Here is a 24176-nt window from a genome sequence, read left to right on the forward strand (position 1 = left end):
ATCACACATTGTCAAATCATGGAGGGGGGACTGTGTGAGAAGTGTTGGAGAAGTCTGACAACTATGGTGTTTTTCCCAAAAGGATTTGAGCAATGGGGTGCAGAGGTTTGAAGGCCTTCTTTGGAAGGTACATGTGATATATTAATGTACTACACTGGTTACAATATATTCAACTGACAGCTTCTTCTTTTTTACAAATATGTGTTGTTGACTCCATCTTCCTCTGACAGAGCTCACGCTTTCTTGGATGGCGGTCCCACTGGGTGGTCATCGAGGATGGAAATATATCCTGGTACCACAGACAGTGAGATATCTTTACTAAACTTACTTAAAGTAAACCAAATAAATGCTTAGTATGAGCATACTGTACATATGCAAAGTGGAAGTCGATGTAGAAGTTATTTGTGTATCCCCTGCGTTCTTGCTGTGCATAGCTCTTTCTTTAAGTAGTAACTTGTTCTCTCATCAAAGGAACTTCCAGACTATTCCCTGTAACCTTCAACAACTCTCGGTTTCTCCAAACAATTCTTCTCGGAGATAGAGCCACAGTGCAGCCATAGAGATAGAGCCACAGTGCAGCCATAGAGATAGAGCCACAGTGCAGCCACAGAGATAGAGCCACAGTGCAGCCACAGAGATAGAGCCACAGAGATAGAGCCACAGTGCAGCCATAGAGATAGAGCCACAGTGCAGCCACAGTTCGACAAGCGAGAGATAACAAAAGTGGAACTTGAACAATGGCTACCTCCGCGGGTAGATGACTGCACTAGTGCCTTGTTTTGTACAGGATGTATCTGGGCTCTGGTGTTACGTTAAAATATGTCTGTATGCCTGTTTTAGTGCTTTTTCATCTGTTTTTCCAGAGCTGATGCGCTGGCAGGTGTCAGAAAGCAGGGCAGCAAGACTCTCACACAAGCCTACTGTTTGGTACGTTGACCTTTGAACTACCCTACAAGGATGTCCGGTCTTCAAACGCTGGGAGTCGTGATCACATTCTATAGAGAGCCAAAGGGGAACGTCACTTCCTGCTTCAGAGATTTTCATCCGCCATTTATTTTCCCATAGACATTTCGTAAAATGCTTATAAAAATAGTTTTACTTGTTCAAACCAAACGGTACAGATATATTTAGAAACGGGAGAGATCGCGTAACATTTCACTCGGACCAAAATGTTAAAAAAAAATGCCGGTTTAAAGAAAATATTTAAGTTTTGGTCTGAGTGAAATGTTCTATGGTCTCTCCCGATTCTAAACATAGCTGAACCGTTTGGTTTGACCAAGTAAACCTATTTTTATAAGCATTTTACGAAATGTCTATGGGAAAATGAATTGCAGAAGAAAATCTCTGGTACAGTGCTGAAGCAGGAAGTGACGTTCACTTTGCCTCTCTATAACACGTTAGAACACGGCTCTCTCGAATACTCGATTCTGATTGGTCAATCAACAATATTCACCGGTCATTATTTCTCGACAACCGACCGCTGCTCTGCCACACCTGGATTAATCAGTTGATAAGAGCATTTTGTCCGCAGACGCTACTAATTAGGCCAACCAGTTGCAGCTGTGGTGTCTTGTGTGCCAATTACGAATGAAACCGCTTTGTGTTGAAAACGCTATTAAAAAATCTATTTGAATAATTATTTTTGTCAGATTATTGAATGATTTAGTTGTAGGCCGTGTTCTAAGCGGGATAATGTATACTGAGCCGGTGATTACTGGAAATAATGACCTTCAGGTGAATATTAAGCCCTCCGCTGCGCGTCGGGCTAAATCATTCACCTGTCGGTCATTATTTCCACAGTAATCACCGGCTCAGTATACATTATCCCTTACTTATACAACAGGTAGTTCCGGCCGAGCAATTTGATTGGACAAGAGGGATCCTACGAGTGCCTATATTTCATGATAATGCACTGGCGCTTCACTGTGTGTAGATCACTCCGCTTCACAGCTGCTCTAATCAACAAAATGCTTCACAGCTGTAGAGTAGACAGTAGTAAAGTAGACAGCCTGCAGTTAATTAGGCTGATTAGGCTACATTTTCTGCAAAGGGAAAGCTGGGGGGACTATTTTTGTTGGCGGAGGAATAAATACAGAAATCATCTATTTTCTCAGCTTTTTGTCATTTTTTTAATCAGCTTTGTTTAACACTTTGAGTGCCACGGCCCTTGGGCAAAAGGTGCTGTACTGTGCCACATATAACGCAAATGCATTTTAAAACAGTCATATAATTTCTTTAATAATTACTATGTAAACACTGAACACGCACAAATAACGATGAGACTCTCTTCTATCACCTGCAAAAAAAAGTTTATTGATCCCATTTTCCGTTCTTTAGTTATGAGCCGGAGAAGATAGCTTGATTAGACCAAAAACAGCCCTTTTTTTCTACGAGCTGAGATAATGACCCTTTTGTGAAAGGAAGCATTTCAAGCACATCATTGACTTATTGCTAATATTTTCTGATGTAATGCTGCAGCTGCCTGGGTCTGTTGTATGCTGTAGTGTCCTGCGTGCCCCACCTCCCCCCCCCCCCCCCCCCCCCCCCCCCCCCGTTGTGGGAGGAGTAGCTCTCTGCTCTGCTCTGCTCTGCTGTGAGTGCGTTTGCTCTGCGTGTGCTCAGCAGTGAAAAGTCCGCTAGATGCAGCTTTTTTACAGCCGCGTGTATGTCACCAGCTTCCAGTTGAGAACTCCACGGCTGATCATGCGAATGGGCTGTTGCAGCGGACACGAGGTGCTCAATTGTGACAGCAGATTGGCTGCTGCAGGGGCACAGCTACGTTATGCTTCAATGAAGCAGCTGCATACGGACGGATGCGATGCGATTTCCTTTTCCACAACGACTTCTTCTGTGTGTTTAACTATACTTTCTCTCATCTGGAGTGCGCTGTCGCCACCTAAGGGTTCTGTAAAATAGGTTAGACACATTCAATAGCTCTCATATTGTAAGAGGCGATGTAAGAAGCTGAGATCGACCCCCCCCTGTCAAAAAAACAATTTCGAGTTATTGACGCCATTTGGCGTCGCTGGCACTCTACGGTAAATTTCTAATGACGCCATATGGCGTCGCTGGCACTCAATGTGTTAATAGAACTGTTGTATAAAAGCAATATCACACTCGAGGTCGTGCATTGTTGTCTAATATTGGCACTGCTGTGATTATCTACGGCACTCGGCCTGCGGCCTCGTGCCTGCGACCGAATCACAGCAGTGCCAATATTAGCCAACAATGCACTCCCTCTCGTGTGATATTGCTTAAATAGTTTTTGACATCTAGTGCTGTAGCCATAACGACGGTCTATAAGTCATTTTGTCTGTGTACTTCCAGGTCAAACCATGGGATAATTGCTTCTTCACGCTCAGGTGCTTTGATGACACTGTCCAGTATTTTAAGGTCTCCTCAAAGACGAATTCAGTGGCAACAAGAAAAGTGAGTTGAGATTCACCTCATACCCCCGTATAAGTTGACTGATTTGTGTGGGTGTCTCTGGGTGGGTGGGACACACTGATGTTGACGTGAGTGGTGTCTGTCCATTTAGAGATGGCTGGATGCTTTGGAAGAGCATTCAGCCTATAGCACCCGCCACTGTACCCAGGAGCAGATGATGGATCATGAAGAGGGCGATGGGACTATGGCGATGGGGAACCTGACACAAGCTCTCCAGGTAAACCTGAGCTCCAGAGCTTAGGAAAAAGCATAGTGCAATGGAGTCACATTCACATCTCGCATGTCAGTTGTGCCTTTTTTCTATTTTATAGAAGTCATTTCTGTGGTCTGTTGAGCTGCTTTGCACTGAATGTCTGCCTTTACTCTTCCAGGAAGCTGATGCCTGTCAGCAGAAATTGGAGGGTGAAGTGTGTATATTTCTCTCCATGGTGAAGAATGAGGAGAATTATGGTGAGTCTTGGACTTTATCAACCATCTTTTCACTTGATGAAAGTCATATCATCCCCGTCCTACTGTCGCTAATTCACAATGTCCCAGAGTTTTTTGTTTGACCTTTTTTGGGTGGCTTCTTTTTTACTATTGCAAATCTTTTTTTTTTTAATATTTTATTTTCAATTTTAACAATATATATCAACAAAAATGAACAAGCTCAGACATGGTAATGGAAAACAAAAAACAAAAAAAATACATGTATATATATCAACAGTTATCATAATGTATAGCACTACCATCCATATAAGGTGCTCATACTTGTAAGAGATGTCGCGCATGGGGTCCCACGGCGTCCAACAGAAGTCACCCACCGCCCCTAACCTCGTGGAGGTAGGCTAGAAACGGGTCCCAAATAGTTCTCGACTTTCTTAAGTGAGTTGGTTCTCAACGATCTGAGCCTCTCCATCCTTACAACAGAGATCATGTCCGTCAACCACAGTTGGAGAGAAGGTGAAGAGGGGGACTTCCATTCTTTCAGAACTATTGCAAATCTTGTCAGTTGGAATTTTGTGGTAGTGTATATCTGCCCTGATGACAGATTTCTGTTGTTGTTGTCTTTCTTAGCGTTGGCTGCCCCTCTTCTCCTGAAAGCTAAGGAGACCAGTGAGCTCTCCGGTGAAACATGTGCTGGTCTCCAGCTGTGCCTGGGACTGCTGTCCAAACAAGAGGAGGTAGAGTCACATCTTCACACTTGTTGTTGTTGCTTTTTGGTGTCTCTTTTATTAGATCATGTAAGCAAAGAGAGACGGGAACAATCGGGAGAGAGACCAATCACATGTGACAAAGGTCTTCGGCCGGATTCCAATTAAGGACCTTGCGATTACATGTGAGGTTCCTCAGTCCACTAATCCACCCACCGGATCTTCATAGCATTCTGCACACATACTGTAAAGCTGTGTTCACACCAAGATATTTATTTTTCGCTCTGTCGCTCGATTCAACCCTTTGGAATCGCTCTGTCGCTGTTTAAATCGCTCGTCAACAGGCACACGAATTGACGGACATATGGGGGCTATAACGTTACGCAATGTCATGATGTTTGTCCACTACAAGCCACCGTAGTTGTTTACAAGCTAAGCCTATCAGCGTGCTCCTGTCAATGCGGTTTGTTGCCACACAATAAACCAGCGGTTTGTTCCAAGCCAGTGTGATCCTTGACTCACTCTCACACGGCAGCCAATCAGCGTTGAACAGCGAGCGACTGATGCCAGCGTAATTTCGCTCGAGTTGGGATATTTCATCTCGGGCGACGAGCGTATTTTCGCCCTATCGCTCTGTCTCTGTCGCTCGGACGCCCAGCGATTTTTCTCCCGGGCGAATATACGCTCAATCACTCGTTTGCATTGACTTTGTATGTAAACTCGATGCCAGCGAAAAACTTTAATAGGTCGGTGTGAACGCAGCTTAAGAGCCAAGGAGCCTTTGTGACGCTTTTGTCTGATATATACATTACACTCATAACATAGAACCTTTCCTACCCCGCTGTGCTTAATAAACAAGTCATTTTACAGACATGCATGAGTGAGCATGTACTGTATAAATAAATACATCTTCATTCATACACGCCCCCACCCACGTGCTGCTTTCCTATTGGCCAATTCATTTATATTGAATGGTTTATAAAAATCCTCTAGTCCCTCCCCCTTACGATAGCCCCTTCTTACCGTACACCGGCTGTGTGGAGAAGCAGATGGGATTGTGTGTGTGTGTGTGTGTGTGTGTGTGTATCCCCCCTCCACCACTCTCCACCTGTCCTATAGTGGCTGTGCTGTGCCCTTGGGGGCGGAGTAGACTAGTGTGGTCATCACTGGCATGTCTGTAGGAAGGACACAGGCAAGATCCGCTTTTATGCTTAGGTCTGCACTCAGCTTGCAGATCAGCGCAGACACACACACACACACACACACACACACACTCTCTCCTGCTCTAGGGGAAGGCTGTGCATTGAGCAAGGCAACTGAAGCGCGTGCATATTCACAGGCTCAGCTGGAGCGACGCATGTGTTGAGTCTCACACGTTAAAAATACACACACTCAAAGGCACAGAGTTCCACGGGCCAGCAGAGCATCCGAGCACAGGAGAGAAGGTCCTCAGCCAGCATCTGCACAGGTACAAAATCAAGCAGCTGTTCTCATCTGCTATTCTATTCTCTGCTCTCTGCTCTCTTCTCATCGCTTTTTCATTGTCATTTTGAACAACTGGCCGGGTTTGTAACGGACTGGTTGTCCCTGAAGGCGTTGCTTAAGGTTTTTTGCACTTGAGACTAGAGTGGATTTGCTCCAGTATTGTTTATTTTGTTGTTGTCTGTTAGCATGAGCTATTCATCAATATGCTGAAGTCATTCCTATAGTTTTAACAATCTTGATTTTCAGTGTGAAATTGAGCAGCATGCATGAAGTGATACTGAACCTTTCCTTAATGTATCATTTTATATCGCTTTTACTGTCATGGATTTTGTCAGCCGGGCACTCGATACTGTACACTGTAATTAGATTATACTACATGTTTTGAGATGGTGATAATTGAAGTTAAGAAAATGTATCATGAGTTGTAACACGGAATGTTTGTGTTTAACCTTTCTACAACAGAATGGTCACTCATACATATTTTTGTCTCATTACAAATGTATTTTTAAAGTGAAAGTCTGTCAATTGCTGACATTCTGCCCAGTGATTGCTTGTTATGAAGCCAGAGCCATCAGATTGAAAACTATACTTTGATTAAGGCAGGGATTAGGATTATTATGTCGTTTTATGATGCAACTAAAATTTGTCAAGGTAAAAACAACTCGTGGCCGTGCTTACTACACAAAATACACTGAATTCAGAATACATTTGATACAGATTAACCATGTTTTTGAAAGTCATATGAACTTATTATGCCCAACAATGTCCCCTTAGCCCGTTTACACATGGATGCGTGCATTGCTTCAAACCACAATAACCAAGTATAGATTAGCAACAGCTGCTGTCCTGTCATGAGGAACATCCTAATGCTGACACCACCTAAGATGAGGATCACCTAAGGGTGCTGCTGCCTGGTGCAGCAGGTTATATGATAAGGAGGAGATGTCTTTGATAAGCATGATAGCAGTCTGGAGACACCACACTTGACTAACTGGATTATATTCTCTACAGTGCTGAGATTTGCTCCATAGACAGTATTAGCCTAATCCCACCTTCCCACTGTCCTGGCAGATAGTTGGCACAGCACAGATGCTAACTGCTCTGTTTCTGCTGCTTCAACGTGCGTTTTCTACACAGTTTACGTGTGATGGCATTGTGCTATGACTGGCTGGGGCCGGTGCGTAATAGACCCTTTTCACGGGGGCCATTTTGTGTCAAAAAGGCAGGATAAACACAGGTGCAAGCAACACACTAATGAGGGTTTCCAAATTCGAATCATGGAAGTTGGCAAACCCTCATTAGTGTTTTGCTTGCACCTGTGTTTACCCTGCCTTTTCGACACAAAATGGCCTCCGTGGGAAGGGTCTATTGGGAAGCATGACTCATAGCAGGGGAGGGTTTTGCATGGCTACACTGTGCATGCGAGGAGAGTGTGATTGCTTGTTGACTGCATTGTCTAAGTCTTTGACGTGGAGATGTCCGTCTGCAAATAGGCCATGTTGGGCAGAAACCTCGTTGGGGGTGTGACAGTTCTTCTGACCTTCTTGGTGTTTCTCATCAGGTAGGCCCACACCTGTCGAGAAAAGAGATGGAGGCTTAGACCATGCGAGCAAGCACTTAAGTGGTGACATACAGCTAAGCAGATCTGTCACTTTGCATTGCATTGCATTCTCCCAGTCCCCAAATGTACTTAGCCAATGTCCCCTGCCTAAGCAGCCCCCCCCCCTGTCGTTGCTCCACCCCCTCTGCCGATTTGGGGGGAGGGTTTGGACCCTCTCGCATGCCTCCATGTGGAGTCGCCAGCCACTTCTTTTCAGCGTTCTTGCGTAGCGTGTGCGGAAGAACATGTTATTCCCCCCAGTTCCCCTCCCCCTGAACAGAAGAGGACCCCATAGAGACCCCATAGAGACAGTCCGCATGTCTGGGAACGCCCATACAGGCTCTAGGAACGCCCACAATAGACACTGGGTTAGCCTGGGGGCGGGGTCAGGGTGGGGTAAATTCCCCCGTTCTATCCATTCAGCAAAGTTAGAATTTAGCTGATAGCCCAGCCCAGGCAGACACGATCGGGGATTTAACCACCGCAGTAAACGCACATCTGAGCAGACGTCTTGTGTTCTGCTCTAGAAGCCCCAAACCTGTAGTTTAGAGCCACAGCACCGTCTTTTGGTGAGTCAGCCCATTGAGATATATGGGCGTTCCCAGACATGCGGACTGTCTATGACGAGACAACCTATACCCTTGTCCGGCTTCCCACCCGCACACATGCCGGCCAATTGTGTCTGTAGGGACACCCGACCAACGGGGGCGCAAACCTGTGGCCCTCATGTTGGTACAGTAGGTGAGGGAATGGACTGCTGCACCCCCCCAGGCGCCCGCTGACCCCCCTTCTCTTATGGGGTCAACTCTGTGCCAGAGACCTGAGGAAGGGCCCATTCTACCCCATATTTGGGGATTCTGACCTTTTAGCCAAGGCTGTGTTCTTTTGCATGTTTTTTTTTTGCGGGGGGTTCCTATGTGGAGGAAACCTCAGGGGAGCACGGGGAGAACATGCAAGCTCCACACAGAAAGGCGCTTTTTGACAAGCCCACCTGGGCTGTAGGCACCACTGAGGACATGGGAATGGGGACACGCCCCCAGATCTCCCCAGGCGGGAATCGAACCCGGGACCTTCTTGCTGTGAGGCGACATGCCCAAAGGGTGTGTTCTTCTTACTATGGACCAAAAGAAAGACACCAGTTGTCCTTTGAAAAGGTTGTATAATGCTTAATGCTTTGTATAGTCAGCTAGCATGTTTGCCTCCAAGATGAACTTCCCATTCAGCAGGGGAAACAAATGGTGAAGTAAAAGAGTCAAAAGCTAAGCCCTTTGGGGTCTGGGCCAAGGAGCAGCATCTCTCTCAGGCTTCAGACTATAGCTCACACAGCCTCAGCATCTCTCTCAGGCTTCAGACTATAGCACACACAGCCTCAGCATCTCTCTCAGGCTTCAGACTATAGCTCACACAGCCTCAGCATCTCTCTCAGGCTTCAGACTATAGCACACACACAGCCTCAGCATCTCTCTCAGGCTTCAGACTATAGCACACACACAGCCTCAGCATCTCTCTCAGGCTTCAGACTATAGCACACACACAGCCTCAGCATCTCTCTCAGGCTTCAGACTATAGCACACACACAGCCTCAGCATCTCTCTCAGGCTTCAGACTATAGCACACACACAGCCTCAGCATCTCTCTCAGGCTTCAGACTATAGCACACACACAGCCTCAGCATCTCTCTCAGGCTTCAGACTATAGCACACACAGCCTCAGCATCTCTCTCAGGCTTCAGACTATAGCACACACAGCCTCAGCATCTCTCTCAGGCTTCAGACTATAGCACACACAGCCTCAGCATCTCTCTCAGGCTTCAGACTATAGCTCACACACAGCCTCAGCATCTCTCTCAGGCTTCAGACTATAGCACACACACAGCCTCAGCATCTCTCTCAGGCTTCAGACTATAGCGCACACACAGCCTCAGCATCTCTCTCAGGCTTCAGACTATAGCTCACACAGCCTCAGCATCTCTCTCAGGCTTCAGACTATAGCACACACACAGCCTCAGCATCTCTCTCAGGCTTCAGACTATAGCTCACACAGCCTCAGCATCTCTCTCAGGCTTCAGACTATAGCACACACACAGCCTCAGCATCTCTCTCAGGCTTCAGACTATAGCTCACACAGCCTCAGCATCTCTCTCAGGCTTCAGACTATAGCTCACACAGCCTCAGCATCTCTATCAGGCTTCAGACTATAGCTCACACAGCCTCAGCATCTTTCTCAGGCTTCAGACTATAGCACACACAGCCTCAGCATCTCTCTCAGGCTTCAGACTATAGCTCACACAGCCTCAGCATCTCTCAGGCTTCAGACTATAGCACACACAGCCTCAGCATCTCTCTCAGGCTTCAGACTATAGCTCACACACAGCCTCAGCATCTCTCTCAGGCTTCAGACTATAGCACACACAGCCTCAGCATCTCTCTCAGGCTTCAGACTATAGCTCACACAGCCTCAGCATCTCTCTCAGGCTTCAGACTATAGCTCACACACAGCCTCAGCATCTCTCTCAGGCTTCAGACTATAGCTCACACAGCCTCAGCATCTCTCTCAGGCTTCAGACTATAGCTCACACACAGCCTCAGCATCTCTCTCAGGCTTCAGACTATAGCTCACACACAGCCTCAGCATCTCTCTCAGGCTTCAGACTATAGCTCACACAGCCTCAGCATCTCTCTCAGGCTTCAGACTATAGCTCACACACAGCCTCAGCATCTCTCTCAGGCTTCAGACTATAGCACACACAGCCTCAGCATCTCTCTCAGGCTTCAGACTATAGCACACACACAGCCTCAGCATCTCTCTCAGGCTTCAGACTATAGCACACACACAGCCTCAGCATCTCTCTCAGGCTTCAGACTATAGCACACACACAGCCTCAGCATCTCTCTCAGGCTTCAGACTATAGCACACACACAGCCTCAGCATCTCTCTCAGGCTTCAGACTATAGCTCACACAGCCTCAGCATCTCTCTCAGGCTTCAGACTATAGCACACACACAGCCTCAGGATCTCTCTCAGGCTTCAGACTATAGCTCACACACAGCCTCAGCATCTCTCTCAGGCTTCAGACTATAGCACACACACAGCCTCAGCATCTCTCTCAGGCTTCAGACTATAGCACACACAGCCTCAGCATCTCTCTCAGGCTTCAGACTATAGCACACACAGCCTCAGCATCTCTCTCAGGCTTCAGACTATAGCTTACACAGCCTCAGCATCTCTCTCAGGCTTCAGACTATAGCACACACACAGCCTCAGCATCTCTCTCAGGCTTCAGACTATAGCACACACAGCCTCAGCATCTCTCTCAGGCTTCAGACTATAGCACACACAGCCTCAGTATCTCTCTCAGGCTTCAGACTATAGCACACACACAGCCTCAGCATCTCTCTCAGGCTTCAGACTATAGCTCACACACAGCCTCAGCATCTCTCTCAGGCTTCAGACTATAGCACACACAGCCTCAGCATCTCTCTCAGGCTTCAGACTATAGCACACACAGCCTCAGCATCTCTCTCAGGCTTCAGACTATAGCACACACACAGCCTCAGCATCTCTCTCAGGCTTCAGACTATAGCACACACAGCCTCAGCATCTCTCTCAGGCTTCAGACTATAGCACACACACAGCCTCAGCATCTCTCTCAGGCTTCAGACTATAGCTCACACAGCCTCAGCATCTCTCTCAGGCTTCAGACTATAGCACACACAGCCTCAGCATCTCTCTCAGGCTTCAGACTATAGCTCACACAGCCTCAGCATCTCTCTCAGGCTTCAGACTATAGCTCACACACAGCCTCAGCATCTCTCTCAGGCTTCAGACTATAGCACACACAGCCTCAGCATCTCTCTCAGGCTTCAGACTATAGCACACACACAGCCTCAGCATCTCTCTCAGGCTTCAGACTATAGCACACACACAGCCTCAGCATCTCTCTCAGGCTTCAGACTATAGCTCACACACAGCCTCAGCATCTCTCTCAGGCTTCAGACTATAGCTCACACACAGCCTCAGCATCTCTCTCAGGCTTCAGACTATAGCTCACACACAGCCTCAGCATCTCTCTCAGGCTTCAGACTATAGCACACACACAGCCTCAGCATCTCTCTCAGGCTTCAGACTATAGCTCACACACAGCCTCAGCATCTCTCTCAGGCTTCAGACTATAGCTCACACAGCCTCAGCAGGGCTTAAAATAGCTGCGTTTGTGCTCAAGCGAGAGGATGCAGTGAGACAGAGAGGGAGGAAGAGAGTCACACAACAAAGCGTTCCATTCCTGGATGGGCTCTGAAGTGCCCAGGATAGGGAGTGTTGACGCAGGCTCATTGACTTGACGCAGTACAGTCACGTAAACGAGAGGCTCCGTTTGAGTGGGGCCTCGCGAGGACAATCGTTTTATGGACGTGCATTTCAAGTTGATTGAATGGTTGAATGAATATTGGCCAATGTCTTAAGTGTTTCTGCTGCTCTCCATGGGAAGCGCATTGCACAGGTTATATTTAGCCAAATTGGCAGCGACAGTAGTCACGGCAGCACAAACCATTTTAGACTAGGTTCATGCTGAAGCATAAACTGTGCTGTTGAGATGTTGTTTCTGACAAGATTATATATATGTTGTTTCTGACAAGATGATATATACAGTGGAATCCGCTTATAGTGATCACGGTTATAGTGATCAACCGCTTATGTTGATCAAAAAGCTTGGTCCCGAATTTCCAATACACATGCTGTTTAGATAATGTGTTTATAGTAATCGATACTCCGCTTACAGTGATCATTTTGGGCCTTGTCTCATCTGAGAACCATGGGGGGGAAAAGGTAACCCTTTATTTTACAGGTTCCTAACAATGTATGAACTATTTGTAATTAGACATGAACACCAATGTAATGTAATTGCACAGTAATTACATCTAATTACATTGGTGTTCATGTCTGGTGTTCACATTGAGCTGCAGCAGCCTGCCCGCACAGCGGGTGAGCCTAGGAATCGATTTCTACTAATAATATAATAATTCCAAAACTTTAAAAGCAAAACAATTTTTTTGGTTTGAGTGAAATGTTATGGTCTCTCCTGAGATTTTCGCTGGCGGAACACCGCACTATTAATAGTAGTCATCATCGGTGATGTCATAAATCAAATAGTAACATCAGTGACATCACACAGCTGGTGGTATAAATAGGACCAGTAGATGGTAGGAACCAGAGCTCTTCCCTTGCTACAAATCACAGAAGTAGTAGTATAAACCAGAAGCACTGGTTCACTCATATCTCTCCATAGCTAAGTCATCCCATGACCTAAGAGTCAACTTCCAGACAGTCGAAGTACCCTGTGCTCCTGAACTCCTGGACTCTTCCCTGAATTGATCGTTGCCACTCGTAAGAATCCAAACACATCTCAAACACCTTGTTCTGTGTATAGATATGTCTGCTGCCAGCTGGCTCATATCTGAAGAGCAGTTCCGATGTCCCATCTGTCTGAATGTGTTCACCGATCCGGTCTCCACACCATGTGGACACAACTTCTGCAAAACCTGTATCGCACATCACTGGGATGTCAATGCCCCATGCCGTTGTCCCATGTGTAATGGGTGTTTTGACAGAAGACCTAAGCTGCTGGTCAATACTTTCATATCTGAGATGGCTGCTCAGTTCAGGAAAGCAGTGAGTAGTAGGCGTAAGACAGAGGCTGAAATTCGGCAGATGATCCAGGAGAGACAATTGAAGATTCAGGAGATCCAACACTCGGTAGAGTTCAGCAAGGAAGATGCAGACCGAGAGATAGCAGACAGTGTGCGGGTCTTCACCGCTCTGAGGCAGTCTGTGGAGAGAGGCCAGGCTGAGCTCGTTGAGATGATCGAAGAGAAGCAGAAAACGACCGAGAAAGAGGCCGACGGCTTCATCAAAGAGCTGGAACAGGAGATCTCTGAGCTGATGAAGCTAAGCGCTGAGGTGGAGCAGCTCTCACGCACTGAAGACCACCTCCACCTCCTCCAAATGTTCCCATCCCTGAAGACTCCTCCACACACCAAGCACTGGACAGAGGTCAGTGTCGTCCGCTCATCATATGGGACTGTGAGGAGAGCTGTGGAGAAGCTCAGTAGAAGTATGGAGAAGCTGTGTGCTGATGTTGCGCTGAAGAGGGTCCAGCAGTATGCAGTGGATGTGACTCTGGATCATGATACAGCACATCTTGGTCTCATCTTGTCTGATGATGGGAAACAAGTAAAAGATGGTGGTAATGTATGGATGGATCTCCCAGACAACCCAAAGAGATTTGATCATTGTACCTGTGTCTTAGGAAGGCAGAGCTTCTCTTCAGGAAGGTTTTACTACCAGGTGCAGGTTAAAGGCAATACTGAGTGGGATTTAGGAGTGGCCAGAGGGTCGATCAACAGGAAGGGAGACATCTCACTGAGCCCAGAGGACGGCTTCTGGACTATAATGATGAATGGAAATGAGTACGAAGCTCTTGCTCACCCTAATGTCCTCCTCTCTCTGAAGACGAAGCCTCAGAAGGTGGGCGTGTTTGTGGATTATGAGGAGGGTCTGGTCTCCTTTTATGACGTAGATGCTGCAGCTCTTATCTACTCCTTTACTGGCTGCAACTTCACTGGGGAACTCTACCCATACCTTGGTCCCAATGATGAAAACTCATCATTGGGACTCATCATCATCCCAATAATAATCTCTCGTGTCAATCACACACATTAAAGCAGCCAAAGACTGAGTCAGGACCCGCAGGTGGGTCGCAGCCAAAGACGGAGTCAGGACCCGCAAGTGGGTCGCACATTTTGTTTGGGACCAAATGATTTTGCAGAGTTTCTTCTGTCTCAATTTCTAAGGTGGATACTCTGGAGAGTGCCTGTGACATCACAGTTGAGCAAATGGGCGCCATTCCAATCACAGTTGCTCGAGTGACATCACTGATGACATCACAACTGCTCGAGTGACATCACAGTTGGGTAAATGTGCGCCATGAGCAACTGCGCGAGCCCTTCAATTGACATCACAGTTGCGACAATTATAGTATTCAAGAAGTGCTCGAATGACATCACTCATGACATCACAACTGCCAGAGTGACATCACAGTTGAACAACTGTCATCATGTTAAGGACACACCTTCAAGCTGGTAGCCCTGTTGTATGGAAACACATCCAGTCCATCCTGGGCTGCCGCGCCATGTCGTGCCAAGCCAGGCTATCAGTTTTGTATTGAAAATGCCTATAAGGGTTAGGAGTACTAGCGAGCCAATCAGCTCTGTCAGAGTGCAGCGGGGCTGTTTGATATGAACACCGACACATCACAGCGGGGCGGGGCTCGAGGGCTCTGACTGGCTGAGAGGGACAAAGACATGCGCCCTGCTCAGTTAAAATTGTCTGAGAGCGAAGAACGAGCACACAAAAGAGAGGCGGAGGCAGAGGCAGTAAAACTAGCCCAATAGCAGTGCAGACACGTTTGATTGGCACCAGAATCAACCAATGGAAGGCTGTAAACTGCAGTTCAAGCTGTTTATTAGTCTCACTGGTGAAGTTGCTATCGGGATTTAAGCCATATACGGGCCAAGCAATCAGTCCGTTCAGAACAGGCGCATTTTGAACGGCCTGCCTGTGTGTGTGTGTCTGCTTGCATGTGTGCCTTTCGCATATCTCAAACTCGTTCGTCCAATCTACTTAACACTTGGTGGGTGTCTATAGGGACCAAAGGGGCCAGGTGAACGGGCCACGCCACCAGTCTCGTATCAAGAAAAATGATTCCATTGTCCTGCATTCAGTGTCTTTTGTGGCAGGTCCGTTGCCTGTCTAATGGGGTTGGTAAGGGACCCACCTCATCAGTGTCAGACAATGGGAAACATTGATCCGGTCTGTCCCACAGCAGCCCGGCTCAGGTTGCCCTGAACGGACACTCAATCCCGGGCTATGCAGCTCTCGGAGACTGGGGTGTTTGGTTCCGACCGGAGGAAACTGGATCTGTGGGCATGCAGGATTAGAACCGTGACCTGCCATCAGAACCCCGGCCTCCACAACAGGCGCTCCCACACACACTGCGATAGCTACCGAGACAGATCAGTACCTCAGGCTCACATAGAAAACTACCCATTAGTCAACCACTTATTCGTTTGCCCACATTAACCAGACCTCCTGAATGACTGTGGTGGGAGCATATTCTTCCCCTCATAGACTGTACTCTGTCTCAAGAGGGTTAGCTGTGTGTGTGTCTGTCCAGGTGTGGAGCCAGAAGTTGGAGCAGGAGGTTGAGAAGAACAAGGCTCTAGCGGAGGCCCTGCAGACGTTGGCGAGCGACCACCACGAGCTCAAGCAGGCCCTGTGGAAAGGCAGGAGGTCCCCAACCCTCTGCACCCTCACTGAAGATGACTTCTATGACGCTGTGTCAGGTCAGCCCCCTCCTGCCTACACCGAGAGTCAAGTTCTCCGGAAGCAAATCTCTCACCGCGGTGACATGAGACCAGTGCATCAGTTCAAATGCCTTGCTTTCTATTGTACTGTTTTGATGGTCTGTATTGTTGTCAAGGAAACGTGATTTTTATATAGCACAGGCCCTTTGGCCAGGCCTTCAAATCAGTTAAAATCAGTACTGAATCCCCCCCCCCCCCCCCCCCCCGCCCTTCTCAAGCATTAGTTTCTATGTATCCTCACATTACTTAAAGATGCTTATTATTTTTTCTGACATGGCTGATTCCCCCGATCATCAGCTGCTACGTTGCTGAGAGAGACTTTTCAAATGTCCCCTTCAATTATATCCAAGGTTAACGAGCTACAATAGTGATGATTCCTTAGCCTGACAAAAATCACTTGTTTTCATTATGATATTAAAGAGAAATTCAAATGGAATTTGACAGTATTTTTTACCACGAATGTATTTGTGCTCAAATGGATCCTACCCTTAATTTGCTTTGTCTGTTTCACCACAAGTCTGGCCTGAGCGGTTGGAATGTCCAGTAGATGTATGCATTATGGAGCGCTCTGTGGTTCTCAGGGATCATTGCATTATTCATAGAGCAGAGTTCTCCACTGATCACAGACACACTGTCAATGTGACTCTTAACTTCCTCTCAGCGTAATATGTTTGAGGAAGTGCGTAAAACCCACTGGCAAGTTTGTGCCTCACGTGTATGAAGCGGTGTTTATCAGGTCTGCTTGTGCTACCATCCTATACATACCAGAGCCGTGTATATAGAAGAGTCACGACATCTCCATTCACTCCAATGGACCAGTTTTTTACTCTCGAGAGTTCCAGGAAGTAAGGTCCTGGATTAAGCAGCACTGTGGAGTTGCAGCAAAATGGACAGTTTGTGTTGTACTTTTTGATTTTTTTTTTAAAGAATCAAATTGTACATGATCAGCTTTATTTTAGCATTCAAAAGTAGCGCGAGACCCCTTCCTGGCTGTTCATTGGCTAATGAGTCGACGACGCATTTTGGTCCTCCGCTGACACCACACACTCTCTCTCTAAATTGCTCTGATGCATACCAGTGTCATGTCTTCAATTGTAATTTCTCTGCTGAAATTAAGTACTGATAACTTGAGAGAGTCGCATGTCTGGTCTTCCATCGTACAGCATGCCACACACACCTGCCCTCCCCTCTTTTTGTATGTGGCACTACCTGTCTTGTGCCTGACAGCGTGCTGTCGAGGGGGAGCAGCAGTGCTGTCGAGGGGGAGCAGCAGCATCCAGCCCAGAGCAAACACAACGTTGTTAGGAAATGAAGCCTGTGTGTGGCCTCTCATTGGAACACAATCCTCAGGTGGGGCTGGGCTGGCTGGCTGGCTGGCAGCAGGGCAGGGCAGGGAGGGGGCAGGTTGGAGACGGGATATACGAGCAGTAGTCGTGCGTATTTTCGCCGGCAGGTTTGGGAGCGGGCCGCACGCTTGTAGTACGCTACGTGCGCTTTTGTTTGGGTGAGTGTTTGTGTCTGGCCGTGGTGACCTGGCTCCTCCTGCTCTCCTCTCCTCTCATCTCACACAGAGTCTGAGTCGGACCTCTCTGTGAGCGACTTCCTTTCCGTGGCCAGCGAGGACGAGGGGAGAGCCGACGCCCCCCTTTTCAGCAGCAGCCTCCGCCAGCCCAGCATCACCACCCTCAGGGGGCCTGCCGGAATGTCTGGGGAGGGTAACCATGGCAACCCACCAGCCCAATGCAATGGAGTCAAGCAGTACAGGTGGGACGTGTTCCAGTTATGAAGTCATGCGTGTTTACCAGCTTACCCCTCCCCACCCCTCCCCATACCAGCTTACCCCTCCCCATCCTTTTTGGCATCCATTTAGAGAGTCTGATTGAGTGCTCTCTGCACACACAGCCTGTTCAGTATTGTCGACGATGCACACAGGGCCTTTCTTTAAGATATTTGTCACCAACGAGTGGGATTCTGCACTACAGTATACGTGACTTTTGGCGATCATAGCTATTATATATTATTATTATTATATGATATTGCTGACTTATATGATATTTCTGACTTCCTTGCATAATTATCATGCAGATGACAGTCCACTTTGTAGACGTTATCTGATGACCGGCTACAGACCTCTCTGTCAGCAGGAGCGTGGATAGTAGCTACCTGTATATAAACGGCACAGTGGATGTAATGGGACACCACCTCTCCACTCCTGTGTGTTTTTGTATTCATCGGTTTTTGTTTGAGCTAGCATCTCTCGTTCTGTTTGCCTCTAATGGAACTCTCCGAGCCGAGCTAGCAGTGGCCTTGTTGTGTCTGCTGCGTTGTTGTTGTCGTTTTTGAAAATTGGACAGAATCTCTTTCATGTCCGCGGGACGCTGATTCTGGCTCGCCCCTCTCTCTCCCTTAATCCAACAAGTGATCCATGAATAATTGAGCGTGTGCTGGCTCCGACAGCGAGGAGCGAGGAGACTAGCGTGCGCTGGCTCCGAGAGCGAGGAGCGAGGAAAGGGGAGTGGCCGGCTGACTCGCTCTGTGCGTGCGTGTTTAGGGCCGTCTGTGTCTGTGTGCGTGTGTGTGTTGAGAGTGTCTGTGGTGTGCGTTAAAGATGAATGAGGTGTCTGTTTATATGGTATTACTCCTGTCATTCAGAAGGACGTCTGGCCCTGCTTGCCTCGATAGGCCTAACTGTAGATAGGCCTAACTGTAGATAGTAGGGGTGTCACGATATTTCGTCGCACGATATATCGCGATATTGAAACGTCACGATATCGATATCGTCAGAAAAAAATATCGTAAAATGGTATGGCAAAACAGCTCAAGGGGTACATAAGATTACATAAGTTTAGGGACCATTGAGCATGAGTTATTTAAGAAATAGATTGTATACTTTATTTTTCTTTCACCATGCAACAAACATTTAGTTTGTGACAGTGTGACACATTCTATTGCAAGAGAAGCATTATCTTCCATGTTGTTTTCTAGTTATTATAATAACAATTTCCAAAAACAGCATTTGTTTTGTATTTTGTGTATTTCAAATGAAAGACTATTTTTCCAGTATTTTCCCAGGGCTCCCTTGAAAAGAGGTTTCGATTTCAACGGGACTCACATGGTTAAATAAATGATAAATTAATGCATACATAAAAATTATTTACTTTTGTTAAAAAAAATATTGTTAAAATATCGTATCGTATCGTTATCGTGAAACCCAATATCGTGTATCGTATCGTGAAATTAGTATATCGTGACACCCCTAGTAGATAGGCCTAAATGTAGATAGGCCTAACTGTAGATAGGCTCAGATTTAGCGCCTCGTCCATACATCTCTCTGTGTTTGTTTAACCCTGACCCAAATGCATGGAGGAGGAGGTGTTGTACTGTACGAGTCCCAGTCGAGATGGAGATCAGAGCAAGAGCAGAGTGCATAATTAAGACCAATTAAAAAAGAAAAAGGCGTGCAAATATAATCTCTCGAAATTATCATAATTTAATATACAGAGTGCAAAGTAGGCCATGCATCTTGTAACCAGCCTTGAATACTACCACACACACACACACACACACACACACACACACACACACACACACACACACACACACACACATACAGTCTTCCATCCATTCATGGGTATTGCATGAGGCATGACCAGAGTAGCGGATAGCAGCTCATTAGCACACAGGTGTCAGGTAACGTTGTTTCCAAACGGCGGGTCAAGCCGTGGTATCTCCTCTGTAGTTTTAGATGGTGAAGGGTCAAGCCGTGGTGTCTCCTCTGTAGTTTTAGATGGTGAAGGGTCAAGCCGTGGTATCTCCTCTGTAGTTTTAGATGGTGAAGGGTCAAGCCTGGTATCTCCTCTGTAGTTTTAGATGGTGAAGGGTCAAGCCGTGGTGTCTCCTCTGTAGTTTTAGATGGTGAAGGGTCAAGCCGTGGTATCTCCTCTGTAGTTTTAGATGGTGAAGGGTCAAGCCGTGGTATCTCCTCTGTAGTTTTAGATGGTGAGGGTCAAGCCGTGGTATGTCCTCTGTAGTTTTAGATGGTGAAGGGTCAAGCCGTGGTGTCTCTTCTGTAGTTTTAGATGGTGAGGGTCAAGTCGTGGTGTCTCCTCTGTAGTTTTAGATGGTGAGGGTCAAGCCGTGGTATCTCCTCTGTAGTTTTAGATGGTGAAGGGTCAAGCCGTGGTATCTCCTCTGTAGTTTTAGATGGTGAAGGGTCAAGCCGTGGTATCTCCTCTGTAGTTTTAGATGGTGAAGGGTCAAGCCGTGGTATGTCCTCTGTAGTTTTAGATGGTGAAGGGTCAAGCCGTGGTATCTCCTCTGTAGTTTTAGATGGTGAAGGGTCAAGCCGTGGTGTCTCTTCTGTAGTTTTAGATGGTGAGGGTCAAGCCGTGGTATCTCCTCTGTAGTTTTAGATGGTGAAGGGTCAAGCCGTGGTATCTCCTCTGTAGTTTTAGATGGTGAAGGGTCAAGCCGTGGTATCTCCTCTGTAGTTTTAGATGGTGAAGGGTCAAGCCGTGGTATCTCCTCTGTAGTTTTAGATGGTGAAGGGTCAAGCCGTGGTGTCTCTTCTGTAGTTTTAGATGGTGAGGGTCAAGTCGTGGTATGTCCTCTGTAGTTTTAGATGGTGAAGGGTCAAGCCGTGGTATCTCCTCTGTAGTTTTAGATGGTGAAGGGTCAAGCCGTGGTATCTCCTCTGTAGTTTTAGATGGTGAAGGGTCAAGCCGTGGTATCTCCTCTGTAGGTTTAGATGGTGAAGGGTCAAGCCGTGGTATGTCCTCTGTAGTTTTAGATGGTGAAGGGTCAAGCCGTGGTATGTCCTCTGTAGTTTTAGATGGTGAAGGGTCAAGCCGTGGTATCTCTTCTGTAGTTTTAGATGGTGAGGGTCAAGTCGTGGTATCTCCTCTGTAGTTTTAGATGGTGAAGGGTCAAGCCGTGGTATCTCCTCTGTAGTTTTAGATGGTGAAGGGTCAAGCCATGGTATCTCCTCTGTAGTTTTAGATGGTGAAGGGTCAAGCCTGGTGTCTCCTCTGTAGTTTTAGATGGTGAAGGGTCAAGCCGTGGTATCTCCTCTGTAGTTTTAGATGGTGAAGGGTCAAGCCGTGGTATCTCCTCTGTAGTTTTAGATGGTGAAGGGTCAAGCCGTGGTACCTCCTCTGTAGTTTTAGATGGTGAGGGTCAAGCCTGGTATCTCCTCTGTAGGTTTAGATGGTGAAGGGTCAAGCCGTGGTATCTCCTCTGTAGGTTTAGATGGTGAAGGGTCAAGCCGTGGTATCTCCTCTGTAGTTTTAGATGGTGAAGGGTCAAGCTGTGGTATCTCCTCTGTAGTTTTAGATGGTGAAGGGTCAAGCCGTGGTATCTCCTCTGTAGATTTAGATGGTGAGGGTCAAGCCGTGGTATCTCCTCTGTAGTTTTAGATGGTGAGGGGCAAGCCGTGGTATGTCCTCTGTAGTTTTAGATGGTGAAGGGTCAAGCCTGGTGTCTCCTCTGTAGTTTTAGATGGTGAAGGGTCAAGCCGTGGTGTCTCTTCTGTAGTTTTAGATGGTGAAGGGTCAAGCCTGGTATCTCCTCTGTAGTTTTAGATGGTGAAGGGTCAAGCCGTGGTATCTCCTGTGTAGTTTTAGATGGTGAAGGGTCAAGCCATGGTATGTCCTCTGTAGTTTTAGATGGTGAAGGGTCAAGCCGTGGTATGTCCTCTGTAGTTTTAGATGGTGAGGGTCAAGCCGTGGTGTCTCCTCTGTAGTTTTAGATGGTGAAGGGTCAAGCCGTGGTATCTCCTCTGTAGTTTTAGATGGTGAGGGTCAAGTCGTGGTATCTCCTCTGTAGTTTTAGATGGTGAGGGTCAAGTCGTGGTATCTCCTCTGTAGTTTTAGATGGTGAGGGTCAAGCCGTGGTATCTCCTCTGTAGTTTTAGATGGTGAGGGTCAAGCCGTGGTATCTCCTCCTCTAGTTTTAGATGGTGATCCCACAGTTATTTTTCTATGTGTGGCTTCCTCTAATGTTCACAGGTAATGGGGGTATCTGCTATATCCATGAAGTAAAGGAAAATCGAGAGGCGAGATGCTTCAGTGCAGTCAGATAGTTTGCCAGCTAGAAACTGCACACTTCACATAGAATGAAAAATCTATGTTTTCCCCTTTGTTTTTTCTTTTAACTTAATCTTGATGGATATTATGACACTAATAGTGGGCCCCAGCTTTCAGTAGTTAGGCTAAAAAAAATTGCATTTTTGAACGCACGTGAATTCGTGATCGTGAATTAATTTGTTACTAGTTCAGTGCTCGTTCCCCAGTTCAAAGTCAAATGGCACGAAATTTGACACTGCACTTTCTCGGGTTCCCAGCAGCGCACCCGCCAAGTTTGAAGTCGATCAGACGAACTGTTCTCGAGATACGCAAAGGACAGACATACCGACAGACGGACGCACCTGCCTTTATTACAGTAGAGTACATAGATGAATACACACATTCCTCTCTGATAGAGTTGACAATGTTTGTCTCTATCTAATGCCTAAACTACCATCTATCTAATGCCTAAACTACCATCCCACAGAACATCTCTACCGGCGGCCATGTTCTCCAGGAATGACATCAGTGTCTGGAGTATCCTGAAGAAATGCATTGGCATGGTGAGAACAGCCCTTACAGTCCACCTCAATACAACATCCCCAATTAGTTTTTTTGTCATGATTGTATTTGCTGTGTTTGGAGGGGGAAAAATGCTGCATTGGTTTTGTTGAATAATGAGTAAACTCGGGTACAAAGTTTTGTAATAATTATGATAAATTTGTTTTAGACTTCCTCATGAATCTGTTGTGGCGTTACGCATTCAGTCATTAGTGTCTCCTGGGATCTGCAGGATCCCAATTCTCACTCCAGCCCCTGCCTGGGTTTAATTACATTTTATCGTCTCATTCATCTTCTAATCCCCAATTAAATGGGGCTAATGTTTCACATATAGCAGATTCAGTGGGCAGACGGGTGCATTACAGGCAAGCGTTTTGTGTCGACTATAAAACCTGCACTGTATCACACCTGAATAGAAGTGCTGTAGTCGAGCTGCGTGCTCACAGACCTGCACGTTATAGTTTTGTGAAGGATCTGAAGCTGTTCAGGAAATGATCCAGGATGTCGTCCATCGTAAAACTAAAGCATTTTTTGTAGGCACCTGCTTTAGGGACTGTTCCTTATTTAGAATGAGGGTCACTGGAGGGATTTAGAGTGCTCAGAAATAATAAGAATACAAATAAGCTGTGGCCCTCCCTCTGACCAAAATCTATTTTTCTTTGGCCCTCCCCAGGTGATTGAGAAGAAATGATTGACCCTCCCCCAGACGTTATTATTTTTCGCTCGCAAAACAATGTTCAGTGCCAATAAAATCATTTGTCATTCTCGGGAGTTTCACGGGACAAAATTAGGCAAAGCACATGAACAGCTCGACTTACGATAAGAGAGATGAGAGGCCACATCTTGCCATGAACTATAAAATTAGGAGCAATGCATTATTAAGCTCAAAATCAGTGCAGTGCTGGTTGTCCTTACAGTTTCTTTCTTCTCCATCTGCTCTCTCAGGAGTTGTCAAAGATCGCCATGCCTGTGATCTTTAACGAGCCCCTGAGTTTCCTGCAGCGGCTGACAGAATACATGGAACACACCTACCTCATCCACCAGGCCAACGCATCCACAGACTCTGTGGAAAGGATGAAGGTAGCACACGTCCCCATGTTTAGCTTTTAAAATACTAGCTGAAATCCATAGAATTGTTTTTCAAGAGTACCATCATTTGTTATAATTTTGGGCTGTCATTATTTGACAGTACATGCTCCTTTTTAGCTGTGCCAGCAGCTCTATAGGTCGCTCTGTCGGTTCACGCCACAAAACGATCCCCACCGTTTGGCGGCCACAGTTTTCGCCCTAGGAGGTTGAAATTTGGCGTGTGTGTGTATGTGCTGTCGCAGCTATTGCGAATTCACGCGTGTCCAAATAGTGGTTGTCTCTTTAGAATGTCAGTGGCATGTTATTATGGGACATAAGTTATGATGTCAGTGGCATGTTATTATGAAACATAGTAGTTATTATGTGAATCAATGATTAT

At 46.7% G+C, this 24176-nt stretch overlaps 2 protein-coding genes across 2 annotated transcripts in view; both read left to right on the forward strand.

Annotated features, from left to right (window-relative positions):
- LOC310797389 (oxysterol-binding protein-related protein 1-like) overlaps positions 1-24176 on the forward strand; it is a gene marked incomplete at both ends in the record, with an annotated part of 33563 nt that overhangs the window by 2404 nt on the left and 6983 nt on the right. The window contains 11 exons of the mRNA XM_083659757.1: positions 83-127; positions 231-304; positions 864-927; positions 3328-3429; positions 3539-3664; positions 3819-3897; positions 4504-4610; positions 15896-16064; positions 17657-17849; positions 22635-22710; positions 23654-23788. Of these exons, the coding sequence (XP_083515883.1) occupies positions 83-127; positions 231-304; positions 864-927; positions 3328-3429; positions 3539-3664; positions 3819-3897; positions 4504-4610; positions 15896-16064; positions 17657-17849; positions 22635-22710; positions 23654-23788 (1170 nt within the window). The remainder of the gene's footprint in view (positions 1-82; positions 128-230; positions 305-863; positions 928-3327; positions 3430-3538; positions 3665-3818; positions 3898-4503; positions 4611-15895; positions 16065-17656; positions 17850-22634; positions 22711-23653; positions 23789-24176) is intronic.
- Positions 13093-14382, forward strand: LOC310797316 (E3 ubiquitin-protein ligase TRIM21-like; the record flags this gene model as incomplete). The annotated part of the gene is made up of 1 exon (XM_083659686.1): positions 13093-14382. One exon carries the CDS (start codon positions 13093-13095, stop codon positions 14380-14382), a length of 1290 nt encoding a protein of 429 aa, XP_083515812.1.

This window comes from Poromitra crassiceps, assembly GCF_964638095.1.
Source record: "Poromitra crassiceps genome assembly, chromosome: 23".
In the NCBI taxonomy this organism is placed as follows: domain Eukaryota; kingdom Metazoa; phylum Chordata; class Actinopteri; order Beryciformes; family Melamphaidae; genus Poromitra; species Poromitra crassiceps.